Raw genomic sequence first — 14,100 nt, 5'->3', positions numbered from 1 at the left:
TAATGAGTGAAATCAATTCCAGATCTTTTACCCAGAGCCAGGTTATCTGTCAGGAAGATAGAATGGCGGCTCCACGATCCAGCCACAAGCAACGTGATGGCTTTTAATACAAGTCTTTTATATAAGACACCTAAAAATAGTTTGAAAGGAACTGTCCCCAGTGGCCCGCCCCAGGCTCTCACAAACAAGAAGCAGCAGTGGATACATCTAGCAGGCAATCAGCCGCAAGTGTCCAGCTTCCCTTCAGGCTGCTAGCAGTTCCCAGACCTTCTGGATGAATGCATTTCAATTACTTCCACAGCTCTATATACCCACACCAAAACAAAATGACATTCATAAATGTGACTAGTTAGCTGGTGATACTGTTTGACAGTTACTGATCATGGGCTTGTCTGGAAGCAAAGACAGACACGAGAACGAAGTGACAAAGCCCCTAAGCACTGCTCGACGTTTACTTGAAGAGGAACTGCCTCACAAACCTTACCTGTGCCAAGGGTGCTCCACTTCCTTTTTTTAGCTCTGAGAAGTTCTCGCTCAGTTTTCCTCCCTTGTTACTTGAGTTGCACTTATAGCACATCCACCTCATCTGGCCTTTAGTTACTGTCCCACACTCTTTACTCAGCAGACACAGCGAATGGTACAAGTGGCCACAGCTGTAAAAGAGAAGAGTTCTGCTAGGTCCTTGAAACCAGGATGACACAGCCTGACAGTTCTACACTTTGGAAGGGCAATCATGTGCAATGGAAAACAAGGCTGCTTATCTGTAACTACAGCTCAGCAGTGTGTACGCTCCCTTCGTACCTCCACACCCTCCTGTAGTATTTCTAGACTTGCAAAGGTAACAGTAGATGTCCATTTGCTGATACAGCTACAGATCATAACACCAAGGTAATAAAGATCCTATTTTACAGCCACCTGGCCACAGATGGGAGTATCAGAGATGCCAACTGAGTACAGAGTCCCGCCTGCAGTAGATCCGAGATGTACAAATACAGGCAAGTGAACCCCAGGTGCTGCAACTGCACAAACTGCATTGCTGGGAGAGATGACAGATAAACTGGCAGCTTACTGAACAGCTCTCACAGAATTGTAAGGCAATTCTTTCCAGCAGAGACAGAGCTGGCTGCATGCAAAAAAGGCTGGCTCTGATGAGTTTGATTAGCCAGCCCATTTACAGTGCAAGGGAGCAAGGAGGGATACATGCTCACAGGAATACACAGGATTACTTGTGCAAGTCAAAAGACCAGTAGCTGGGGTTTTTTGTCTTTTACAACTACTAACATGATCACAGCTGTGACCCTATACCCCTTAACTTTACCTGAAAACAATGATTTCATCGGCGGTTTCTTGCCTTCTTTTGTACTGCTGTAGACAAATGCAGCAGTAATCCTGCTTTGGGGTAAGCCCTCTAGTGACAGAAGCTCTTAGGTTACACAGCGACCAGTGGAGATCATGGTTTAGAAGATTCGTAGTTGTCTCTAAAAGGGTCTGTGTGGAAGACAATATACAGAATAACTAGGTCATTTTGTCATCTCCAGACTGCAGAAACTTCATACTGATCAATTCTTCATAACAAGCAGCTTGTTATGAAGTGTTATGATCACTAAGTGCAAAACCAACACAACAAAATTGCTTCTCTTCATGTTTTCTAGCCACTGACAATTTTGAGTCCTTTCACCACATGTTCATGGGGGCAATACCTTTTCACTCCTAAATGGGTCTTTTATTGATTTTTCTCAAAGAGCATCAAGAGATACATGGTAGGCTCATTTTGTCGTGTTCCATACCAGACCCCCCCCCACACCCGGTAAGCCACTGCTTACATCCCCCATTTCAGGAGAAACGTGCTGATAAAAATCAAAGCCCAAAGGCACTATCACAATTAAAATATGAAAAACACAGAGAACTTCTCATCTGCTAGTTCTTCCCAACCGAGATTTCCACTCCTGAAGAGTCAAAAGTAAAATACCCTTAGTTTTTAGAGGTCAGTGCTTTTTTCAGCAACAACAGAGCATTGGTGCTCTGCTCTGTGATCTATTGCTGCTCTGTCGCAGCAACACAGAAAAGGCTGCAGAGGTTGCACCAGTGGTTCATGTCTGGCCTAGTCCAGATATGACATGCAGCCTGTACCAGACAACTGCCAGGCAATGACAGAAGACCTGTCGTGTTGCTCAGAGCAGACCTCTACCAAGAACCAGAGATAATGGCTTTTTATGTTCAGTCTTTCATAGTAAAGCTATTTCCCATTTTATTTTTCGATTGCATGCTGCTGCATGGAGGCCTGAGCCATAGCTTGGATGGTAGTGCCATGTGGTAGGCAGGACGAGGGCGGGTGAATTTGGAGGAAGACTATACATTCTGTTTTGGGGAGAGGGAGTTTTAAAAAACTGTTGAGGTTTGGAGACTGCCTGGGATTTAAGACTGGACAGAGAAAGGCAGGAGTGAGACAAAGGCGAAATCTCATCAGGTGACAAAGGAAGTGCAGCATTACCACTGGCAAGTGGCAAAGCAGCCTAATTTAAAAAGCTTTTATTTAAAACCATGTAAAAAGACAAAACATACTGGGTTTGTGCTTCTAAGTCCCTAACTGCAGGATGAGCTGGAGAAAAAGCAGATGTTTATCCTTCCAGTACATTAAACAGAAAACTGAACTACAGGGGTGTTCACCATGTACTTGTCAGTCCCTTCACTTGCAATCTGTTTGTGAGCAATACAAACTCATTCCCCTTCCCCCCATCACACAAACATGTCACTTTCACATCCATTTGCTTTGCTCTGCAGGGAGAAATGGCAAATGTAACAGAGTAGTAGGCTAGATAGCTGAAAGTAATCCCAGTATACAGCAGTGGATGGAGCAGAAATGCATGCAACTTACTTGTTCATAGTTAAAAGTGTCCAGCATTCCCAGGACAAGTCCTTGAATTTCTCCAAGTTTCCCTTTTCCATAAACTGGATCCTGCATGAAGAAATGAAAAGCAGCAGCTGAATCACAGGATATGACCATTTTGGCTTTTTTTTTTTCCCCTCCAAGTTGGCATTGCAAACAGGCACGTGGGCAAAGCACTGGAATAGGGGAGAGAGAGACTTCTGCAACATCCTCCTCACCTGCCAGGCCCATTGTACAAGAAGAAAGCAGGCTTCTGCTCAAGGGTGTATTGGACCACGCCAGAAAATACCTCTGCCCAACAACCAGCACAGTGAGAGTTTGCCAACAGCTCCTAGTGGCCACCAGCACTAGGGTCTCCTGAGCAGAACTGACCCTGAGGATCTCTCCACACAGTTGCAGAGGTGCCAGCTCCTGCCAACGTGCAACATGGTACCATTTCCAATATGCACGTGCCAGGAACAGCTCCCCCCTGTTTGTCTTTACAGCAACAGCATGATCAGACTAGAAAACAGCACAGTTATATTTCACTGTGGAAGATGCCCTGCAAGCTGTTGGCTAACCAGCTGGGATCCAGCCAGTCTTTGTGTTCTTAACATAAAGAGCAAGCAAGGAAAAGGAGTCAAGTAGTAGCAGGATCTACCACTGACTATTGCAGCGGTATTGATCCACGTTGTGTAGCCCAACTTCACTCTATCCCGGTGACTTCAACAGTCTGATGTGCAGAAGAGCAAAGCTTGGCCCTCCCCATCCCAAACTGGCACCAGCGAGGCACACACATGCCTATAATCAGAACAAGCCTATTCAGGAACACCTCGAAAGAGGATCAGGGGAATTCATCTTTGTGTAACACACAAATCCCTGAGGCTGACAGATAGTCACTGAATTGGTCTTGAAACAAAAAGTACTTTGCCCTGCTGGGAGGCAGTGGAAGGATACTGGGGGAAGCCTCTCAAGAAGCTGACTGATGGAATGGGCAAGACATTGGCAAAAATAGACTGGCAAGATGTGAAACTAACTAGAGAGAGAGTAGAAAAGTGATGGAGACACAATGGGAACTGAAACAGAAGGAGCTGGATGAACAAGATCTGGATGAGATGAATGAGAAAAGGAGGAGGAGCAAGGCTATTCCATGCTGGGACTGAGAGCAAGGGAGAGAAAGGAGAATCAAGAGTGAAAAAGCAAGTTGACAAAGACCACTAAAGTAGCATGGAAGTTACACTGCAAGATACCCAGAGAGATCACCAAAACAGCAATAGAAAGTAAGTCAAGCAATTTTTGAACAACAGTCTTCAGAGGAAATGTGACAGGCAGAAACGCCAACGTTCAAGCCTAAATAAAAACAGCACTGAGTAATACCATTTGAGTCAAAATCAGCTGTAGCTTTGGAATATACAAAAGAGCTCGACATACTGCAGAGGCTACTGTTTAACTAGGTGAACAGTACAGACTCAAACACCACCAAGTTTTCTTTCTGCATGCATAATTTAAAAGCAACAGCACAGAAAGTACACTACACTGAGTCACCATATGAATTATGGAGGGCAACAGGGAACTCAGGACATCCAGCACGTACATGCTCCATAACATAGAGCAAGTTATTTGTGTATCCACCAGATACTTTTCTAAAGCTCTCAAGTATATCATACAGCCAAGGAAACTCAAGCAGGTAATTCACAAAAGATACATATGCAACCATTTACATATAGATACTCAAACTTCTCAAGCCACAAGTGGACATGTTCAAAGCAACTTGTTTCTTGCCTGGATAGAGGAGGAAGAGAAGAACTGAAGAAGAGAGAAGAATAGAAGAGCCACCTACCACTTTGCAGAGGAGGAACCTTGAGCATGAGGAACAACTTTCAGTTCCTCATTTTTCTCAAGTCACACTAGATGACCTCTTAAAAAATGGCAGGTAGGAAGAGAACGGACTTTACTCTAAAGAGGAGGTATGTGGCCTAGCAAAGTCGTATACTAGATGGAAGTGTGAAGTTCATGCAGTTATAATGCTTTTTTCCAGTTTGCTGGTTTTGGCCCCCACAAAATTTACTGTCACAAGAACCTTGTGGGATCAATTACTTTCATGGAGGAATATGTTTCATTAATTTCACCTTTTATAATTTGTCTCAGTTTGGAATTTATGCATGCTCCAAATACACTGTACGAGATGGCACATTAGTAACAGTCAGTTGCACCAAGCCAGGAACAGATCACAGCTACTGCTTCCAAGCTGGTATTTCCCTGGGAACATGGCAATACTCAGCATGCTAAACCAAAGCCAAACTCACTGCCCAGGAAAAGCCCACTGCCTACTGATCAAGAAAAGCTGGCAGGTATCCAGATGCAAGCCAGAGGTGCTCATGCAGCCTTTCAGCCAGTTCCGTCTCCTCTATTTTTTTCCCAGGTCCAGGAAATAGCACTTTATTTGCTAAAAGCGTTTACAGAACTGTGCTAATAAAGGCACTACAAACTCAGAAAACACATTCACTTGCAGTTTGTCCCATCTGGAAGGGAACAGAGCAACTATTGTATGTAAAACTAATCCCAGTGTTGACCTTCGGGACTGGAAAGAAAAAAAGAGACAGAGCCCTAAGCAGAGATGGAAAAAAATCAAGCAAAGGCCTTCTGGATTTTACTGCTTCCAGTCTGGAAGTTTTTAGAGATTCCTTCCTTTCATACTCTGGGGTTCCCATAGGTAAATTTTAAGTTTCTGGCTTCTCCAGTTCTCTGTTTTGTAGGAAGCATCAGCTGCATCTACTTACAAAGCATTTGTGAAGGATTACAGCTTTGTACGGGAATTAACACTCAACCTTTCAGCCCTCTTCAGACAGCATTCATATCCTTAATGACACAGAATTTTTCTTAATGCCTAAGGGGATTCCTCTTGTATCGCTCCTAATAAGGTTATTTCAGACTTCTTATTTAATAAATAACTTTACAACTTTATTAAGGATGAGCAACTACATAACTGTATCAATCGTTATTTCATATGACTTCAATTCTGTCAAGTTGGATCAATATGCCGTAATAGGCAGATGCCAGGAGCCTGCCCATTTTCTGTGAAAGCTGTGGAGTCTGCTTACAGCCCTGTGCAAGGTGCCCTTCAGCAAAGCATTCTGGTTGCAAAGTTAACATTTGCATAAGGTATAATCTGTAAGGAATTAATCCCAGAAGAGGAAGAAAAACAGCCCACTGAAATTGGAATACTCTTAATTCCTTTTCAGAAAAGGCAAGATAATCTACCTCAGTTCACTGATGTCATCCACCTTAGAAAAAATCCCCCAGTTAATTCCTGGGCAGCTGTTCTACCTTCCAGGCCTGCAGCTGCAGTGCATCTATGCTCTACCACCAAGACTTGACCTCTGTTGGAACAGCTTTTGAGGGCATTTTCAGACAAGCACCACTTATAATTCTGGCTTTCACAGGAGTATTTTGAGGACGGGGGCAAGGCTGTATGTCTCCAGGGCCCAGAAGAGCTGGTTTAAGAATAACATTTTGAACAAGGCCCTACATACTGCTCAGAGCCAAGACAGAGCAGTTTGGCATCAGGGTTCACAATTTTACTCTTTTTCAGTGAGTAACTACATAGCTCTGCAAAAGGAATATCCACACAAATAGAGATCTTTGTAGCTGAGAAAGCTGTGGAGGCAGAGCATTCTGGGGAAACACCATGTATGCATGCCATGTTGTGATTCTTCCCAGCACGACACTTAAATGGCATTCCCAGATAATCCAAAGAAGCAGATGACAGGTCACACTACACACAGAGGCAAAAATCCAGTGCTCCCAGCTGTCTAACACAGGGGAAAGTTTTTTCCTGATCCCAAGCATGGCAAGGGTTCAGAACCTCTGAACGTTTCAGTTAGGCACTCAAAGACAGGGCCTCACAGTAAGACACAATCATCACCACTCCCGACACCATCTTCCCAGCTGAATTCAAAGCAACATTCTTCAAAGGGCCAAGCTGTGCACCAAGATAAAACCCAAAGAAAACCTCCTACAGTGCAAGCCCTGAAGCAATAGTTTAATACAACACAGCTACAAACACACAACCAAAAGTGACCTAGAGCAATGAATTCCCAGAAATACAGAAATAAATGTTGGTGTGAATGGAAATCACACCTGCGCCAGGAGAGGTTTAGATTGGATATTAGGAAAAATTTCTTCACAGAAAGGGTGCTCAGGCATTGGAACAGGCTGCCCAGGAAAGTGGTGGAATCACTGTCCCTGGAAGTGTTAAAAAACTGTGCAGATAAGGCCCTTAGTGACATGGTTTAGTGACGGTCTTGGCAGTCCTGGAGTAATGGTTGGACTTGATGATCTTAAAAGGTCTTTTCCAACCGAGCTGATTCTGTGATATGTGTGGTTTTAAGCACAAGAACAAAGGGTTAAATGAAAGGTGTGCCTTGGTAACAAAGGACACTGTTCCCAGCTGCAAAGCTGAGGAGAGGATGGTGTCAAGCACTGAAGGCATCAGACTGATAGGAGCCCAGCACAGACGAGGTATCAGCAGAAGACCCCATGTCCTAACACGAAGAGGATGACAAGTTTGTAGAATATCACGCACCATTTTTCTGTTAGCCCAACAAGAGAACAGATTACAGCCATGTATTTCCAAAACACATGGTTCCAAACAAGGTAAAATAAAATGTGCAGTTATCTGCCCTATGATTTATAGAAGCCTAAGTGAGATTAAGAGGCAAAAATCCAACATATAACAGCCAGTAATACCTTGCAGCTATGTTATCTTCACAGTGGTCCCTGGTTTGCCCCTCACCCCATTCTGGTAATTCTAAACATAACCCAGGAAAGCCTTGCTGACAACCTTCCTACTTATTCATTCACAGCTTCTGTGTAATTTCCTGCCTACATTAAACATCAAACAAAGCCCAATAGGAAACTGCATCTAACACCCCAGTTAAAACTAGATGAAATAAGTTATTGAAGAGCCATTAAGTTTGCTTGACACTTTCTACCTCTGATAAAACCACATTTCATTTGATCATGCTTTCTATCCATTCCGTTAGAACATGTTTCACTGTCTCTAATTATGATTTTTTCCAAAAAACCAAAGTTGTGAATAACATGAAGATCAAACTAATAGGTTGTTAGAGGCGTGTGTTCACCTTGCGAAGCCTTTAAGCCCTTTTCTACATTTTTTTCCTCTCATCTGGAATAGAAACCCTGAAAAGTCATTCAACACTTTCTCAACCCTTCAATCATCCCGCTCTGCAATGCAGACAACTTTACTAATTTGCTTCCTGCATTTCTCAAGGTTTGCTATTAAATCCCATCTCATCTTTTGTCTATTTTGCAAATTAACAAATCATATCTGCTTGTGATCGCTCAACCCAAGATCCCATTTTGAAATCAGCTCTTCCATAAAATGTTTGCTGCTAACAAACATCTCTAAAACAACACATTGTGTTGTCAATCAAAATGACCTGGTCGTGATTTCTTTCTCCAAAGCCTACAAACTTTGCTTCAGTGTTTTCAAAACCCTCCATCCCAGAGCCTTAGCAACAAATTTAGTTCCAAGTTCTGAGAAATTCATAGTGGCTTTGTCCCTAAAGCTGCCAAGTTTCAGTTCAAAGTAATTGCAGTATTTGAGATACTATTTTATTTGGTTTGCAGATTACCTCAATTAACTTCTCACAGGTCTGTGTGTTCCCCCATGACTCTTTAGAGCATCAATCTCTCAGGTCTTTCTATCAGCTTGTCCAACTTCTATCTCAATCCTGGAACTTTCTCTGAAATACTCTGAACTAGACAAGTAGCTAATCTGATCTTTAGTGATGTGGATATTGCTCTTCCCAAGAACTGAGTGGCACATCTTGGTAAAAGCTGCTTCTCTTCAGAAACTCACCTGTAGAATTCTCTGCAGAATTGAAGGAAGAGCGATAAATGCAGCCATGTTGTTCAGCACTTGCATTGTCAAACTCTTCAAAGCTGAAATACCACACATAAAAGCCACCAGCAGTTCATTAGGATTCAAGGAGTAAAGTGAGATCTATCTTACAGATTAAGAGAGTTTTATTTTAGTTCATGTTTTCTCGTTTGAAAACAACTTTCATCTTTTTGTTTCTGCATGTTTTGCACTAAGCACACGCAGCTTTTTGTATCAGAAAGTATAATTACAAGGTTTCGATATCACAATGCCTCTCCATTCCCCTCCCAACCCCAACTACAGTAAACATTTTGAGATTGGCTTTGTAGCACTGCCATTCACTTTTCCTACTGTTACCAAAACCCAATTTGGATGCTTTGGCCATGCTATAGCCCCGCAGACTCTAAAACTTCCTAGCATTGATCTTTGCATGAAACTTGTTGCTAGATCCCCAATTCCCCAAAGTAAGAGCCAATACTCAAATATGCATGAACCCAGCAATTCAGCTTCTTTGTGGCAATAATTAGCTGGTTAGAGCAGCTTATGAAGTATACACATTAGGAATGAAAATAGTTACGCAGGATCCAAGTGTATTATCCCCTCATCATTTCTCAATCACTTCAGATGATTACTTTTCGGCAGGCATTAGCTCCCAAAAACAGATAATCTAGGGGACATTCTGAATTTAGAAGAAAAGATGAGTTGAGGGAAGAGGAGCGATTTTTTTGGGGGGGGTTACTGATCTCTGCAAGACTATCCCTAGGAGTCCAGATATAGCTAACCATCACTGCAAGGTAATAATAATGCAAGGAGGACAGATAGCATGATAACCACCACACTTCTTGTAGTAGGCTGTGATCCTTAACCACACACAGCTACAATCACTGGGGAGCATAATGCTGGAATGTACCTAAAGACATTATTCTGTGTCAAGACCACAGTATCTAAGCTCATTTTTAACTAGTCTTAAGCCTTCCATAAAAGAAGGCTTTTCAAGGTGTGCTGCTGACAACCACAACAGATTCAGGGCACTAGAACTGGAGCAGAGAATTTAGCTAGTGTATTCAAGTTCTACTGGTTTTACATACAATAGACAAGTGCAGGGATAAGCATACGAATAGGCTGGGTGTGGAAGATGACAGTATTAAGCCAAAAGCTCCTAAATTACAGACTGCAACCTACTTAAAACCTAGAAAGCCTTTGTACACACTGCGCACCTTGGCTTTTTCAAAGAGACCATCTTCAATGGAACCAGCCTACTAGAAGAGGTTATGGTAGGGTCCCTTTTCCACTCAACAAAAAAACCCAAAACCAACCAAACAAGAAGTACCTGACTGACAGCTGCAGCCTACCAAACACCCAGACTGAGCTCAGCCCTACAGCCACTGCAGCTGGGATCTACTGCAAGAGCAGAAAGTTAAGGAACTAACAAATCTGCTTTTCTTCTGTTCATTCAGTAGAGGATGAGAGATGGCACACAGATTTTCATTAATATTTGGGGTCACAAAAGCCAAAGTACTTACATTCGGAGTAACGACACTGTGAAGAACCAGATAATTTCTGTGGGGACATCATAGCCTCCAGCAGGGGAAACCAAAGGGCCTGAAATAATTGAATGCAAGGAAAAAAACATTAAGAACATAGCAGTACTAAAAATGAACTGTGAGCAATGTCCAGTCCATTTCCAAAGACTCACTTCCACGTTCTGAAGAATAGAACTACATTTCGCATGATTGCAATGGAACAGAACTGAAGCACGTTAACATCACCTCAGAGCAAAGCACTCTGGGATCTGCTTTCAGTCTAGACTGCTCGTATCTTAGACCAAGATAGTATTTGATAGGGTCTAAGCACAGAAGACCTATGACTCCTGTTGCTCCTTCTTCTCCATTCTTACCTGTTTCTTACTGGAATTGTGACAACAATCTACTTTTACTTCATTTAGTCCCCAATTACTTCTCCATGTGAGATGCAAACTCTCTGGTATAGAGACTGCTTAGAGAACAGAAAGCACAGTAAATGGATCCCACCTGGAAAGGGGTATCTAAATTTCGCAGGCAGTATACAGGAGTTGTGAAAATTCACATAATATTGTACTGGGGAAGCTGGTCCTTCATTTGGTGACCAGAGTCAAATCTTACTTGGGCATCAACAAAGCAATTCAAGCAGGTGGAACAGGATCCAGAGTGAGAGCAAATTCTAACTCAAATCTATCCAAGTAGGCAAGTGGCCATAAGGACTTTGAGTGTGCACACAGATACCTCTTCAGTAAAAACACAGCAGCTATCTGTTTCACAATAAAATCATTTAAGAGAAGAAACTGAGCACGTCTCCTCATACCCTGGGTAGAATCCTTGATTTCCAGACATGCCACCTCTTCAGACCTGGTAACAACGTTCTCAGTTCTGAGTTCAGGTACATAAGTTATGCATAATCTTAGGAGTCACTGCCTTCTATGTCACTAACGTTGGCAAAATGGAACCGCAACCTCAGTACAAGGAGACAGGCAGACCCAGTTATCTCTGCAGGAGCTCAAGCAAGCTCTGTTGTCTCCACCCCTCAAAGACCAGGCTGACATTACATTCAGGATTTGTGAACGTATTTGGAAGAGCAATATTCTGCAGTCACAGTGACAGCAGCATCAGCTTTGTGCCACCGTAAGTTGGCTCAAAGCTTATTATGCCTTCCTTAGTGTCTGATTGACATTCAAGCCAAAATTTCAACTAGAGCTAAAAATGGGGGAAAGGATGTTGTCTCATCTGTGTGTCATCAGTATTCACTGCTGACATGCACTTTATTTTGTGCTTCACCCTTACAAATAAAGATTTCTCTCTTGTGGGTCTAAAACCTGCACCACTGCAAGAACACCACAAGGCAGAGGAAAACAATGACTGCTTGAGACATATCAGTATCTCACAGATAAGGAAAGAAATAAGTATGTGAAGAAAAAGTTTCAGGAGATGCAGAGGCCTTTATTGATTTTAGTGATGCATTTTTTTATTACCTTACCTCTCGCTGTTGCTGGTCTAAATTGTGAGAATTTCTCTGGCAAAGGGCAATTGTTTTCATTAAGGTATCTTCAATGTTTTCTAGCAAGGTGAGTTCAGCTGAGCCTAAGTTTAGGGGGAAAAAAAGAAATTGCAATTATAAACACTGTTGAACATGTTAATTCCCAATCACTCTGCAAAATAAAATCATGCTGTTTATCCAAAGTCTGTTCACTACAGTGAGCAACAAAATTATAAAGACACATCCTGATTTTTAGCACTTTCCTGAATAGCACAATAAATCGGGTATATAAAACATTTCACGTAATCAAACAAGGAAGATACTAGCCGTGCTTTAGGATACAATTAAGTAACAAATATGGGCACTGCATTTAATTAAGTGTCCATGAGTCCATGGGCTAGCACACCTGTGCATATGCTGACTTTCTGTCAGCACAACATTCTTCTCTGAGAAGTTTGCTTCAAAAAAGGCTACTTCCAGATTTCTCTCATCACTGTTCATATATAATGCCTGCTATAGCTCCGTAATGAGTTTGAATGGATTCTAGCATAGGAAATATGTCTGGTAAGCCAGTAAGGGTACCAGTCACAATCAAAAAAAGCTAAGAGGGCAGCTGACCGCGCACACACAAAAATCCCCATCCATCACAGCTTGTTCTAGATCTCTAGCAAGATCAGAGCAAGAGTAAGGAAGTGGCATCAGAATAACTACCACAGCCATGTGAATATAAATGTAAGAGAATGTCACTGCAATAAGTAGAGACCTGAACCAGGATCTCGTTATGCCAGGTGTCAGGCATATGCACTTTATGTTTGTGTATTTATCTCTTTCTAATAGAAAATGGAATTTGACTTGATAACTCTTACTTTCATCATCTTGTGTAAGCATCAGCAACTTGCTCTGCAATCGCTGAAACAAAAGAGAGAACTCGGAACAGTAAACTTGCAGAATCCTGACAGAAGTGTTTTTACAAGGTATTTTACAAAGGCTCACCCTCATTTTCTTCCCCAGTATGACTAAACGTGGCATAAATGTCTTTCCAAATATGGAAAGGAAAACAGGAGCTGAAAGATGGGTTTTTTTGATTAACAAATTTCAGCATCTATTGTCTCCTACATGTTTGAAAATATGCCAGAAAATGATACTGTTCTGCTGAGTTGGCAGACAAGTCAACATATTGTTATTTGACAAAAGGAAAATGCTTCCATGGATTCCAGTGGGAAACAAATTAAGAAGCACTGACAACATCAAACCATCATGCTGATGGCATGTCATGCCATGCTGGTATGTCAAGAATGCCATGTTCAGGATTTCAGTGTACTGTACCTCAAGCATAACCAAAAAGGCACCATGGATATCTCCCTTCTTCTCCAGTAAATAAGAAGAAGCTTCATGGAGCTGATGTTTCTGGGTTATCTGAGTTAAAAGGAAAAAGAAAAAAGAAAAACAAAAAGGTAAATGTTTATCTTGGGAAGCCTGCCAGTGTTTGTTTACTCCACAAGACAGTGACAACCAGATGGTCAGAAAAGATTGTCTTCCCATGTGTTCACAGGCACCTTACCCAGCCAGAGCAGCATGCCTACTTCCCACTGCTGCCAGCTCTGCTGCATTTATTTCTCAGCTTGCACTATTGCTACTACCAGCATTAAAGTCTTTAAATAAAAATCTATAAATCAAGATCAAGGGCAGATTATTGTTCAGCTTTTCATAAAGGGAGGAAATGGCTGTTCTCCCAGTGCTAGTCAGATTTTGGCAGCGCTAGTTTCCAAAAACCCCAGGCCCATGACTTCATACCTTCAACATATCAACCAACATTAACACAGCCAGTCTACATTCTTCAGTTACTTAGTAGATTCAGAGCACTGACAGCCTTTTTCTTATTAGCCCTAAGACTAAACTCAGAATCAGTATATTAATTATAGCTAACCGTGCTGCAGGAGAGCAGTTTAGCAGCTTGAGGCGACAAACGGCATTAGAAATGGATTGGAAGAGTATCCAGGAGCTGATCCACAATCTAGGCTAAAGTACTTTTACAGTTCTATGATTCTACTGTAAAAGAGCTGATATGAATGCTTCCCCTAGCTCCTGTCCTTATACTTGTCTTTCCTACCTGGATGGTTTCTTCCAGTCTGCAGTATTCCAGAACTTTAAGTGTCTCCAAAACCTGGCCTGGGCTGTACTGACACAACAGCTCAATGAACTGCTCACTGATGCTGGGTGGTAAGTGTATCAGGTCTTGGTTAATACCTTCTCTGTAATAAAAAAGGCACAGGAGACTCAAGTCAAATTCTAGCTCAGAAATTTGGCTGGAAAGAATAAT

General features: G+C 42.1%; 1 protein-coding gene across 5 annotated transcripts in view; it reads right to left on the bottom strand.

The window, feature by feature from the left end:
- The window catches only part of VPS8 (VPS8 subunit of CORVET complex), a 79,247-nt gene that overhangs the window by 12,844 nt on the left and 52,303 nt on the right, over positions 1-14,100 (bottom strand). For 4 of the 5 annotated variants that reach the window (XM_030494165.1, XM_030494166.1, XM_030494168.1 and 1 more), the window contains 9 exons: positions 13,891-14,032; positions 13,107-13,196; positions 12,647-12,689; positions 11,781-11,884; positions 10,295-10,373; positions 8,751-8,833; positions 2,876-2,956; positions 1,319-1,488; positions 485-653 (listed from right to left, as the gene is read on the bottom strand). In XM_030494165.1, coding sequence (XP_030350025.1) covers positions 485-653; positions 1,319-1,488; positions 2,876-2,956; positions 8,751-8,833; positions 10,295-10,373; positions 11,781-11,884; positions 12,647-12,689; positions 13,107-13,196; positions 13,891-14,032 — 961 coding nt within the window. Of the gene's footprint in view, positions 1-484; positions 654-1,318; positions 1,489-2,875; positions 2,957-8,750; positions 8,834-10,294; positions 10,374-11,780; positions 11,885-12,646; positions 12,690-13,106; positions 13,197-13,890; positions 14,033-14,100 lie in introns of those variants that run through there. The other variant, XM_030494167.1, reaches the window with a different exon arrangement.

This window comes from Strigops habroptila, chromosome 8 (assembly GCF_004027225.2).
Source record: "Strigops habroptila isolate Jane chromosome 8, bStrHab1.2.pri, whole genome shotgun sequence".
Classification (NCBI taxonomy): Eukaryota; Metazoa; Chordata; class Aves; order Psittaciformes; family Psittacidae; genus Strigops; species Strigops habroptila.
Note: the sequence above shows the minus strand (reverse complement) of the source record. Positions and strands in the feature narration are given on the sequence as shown.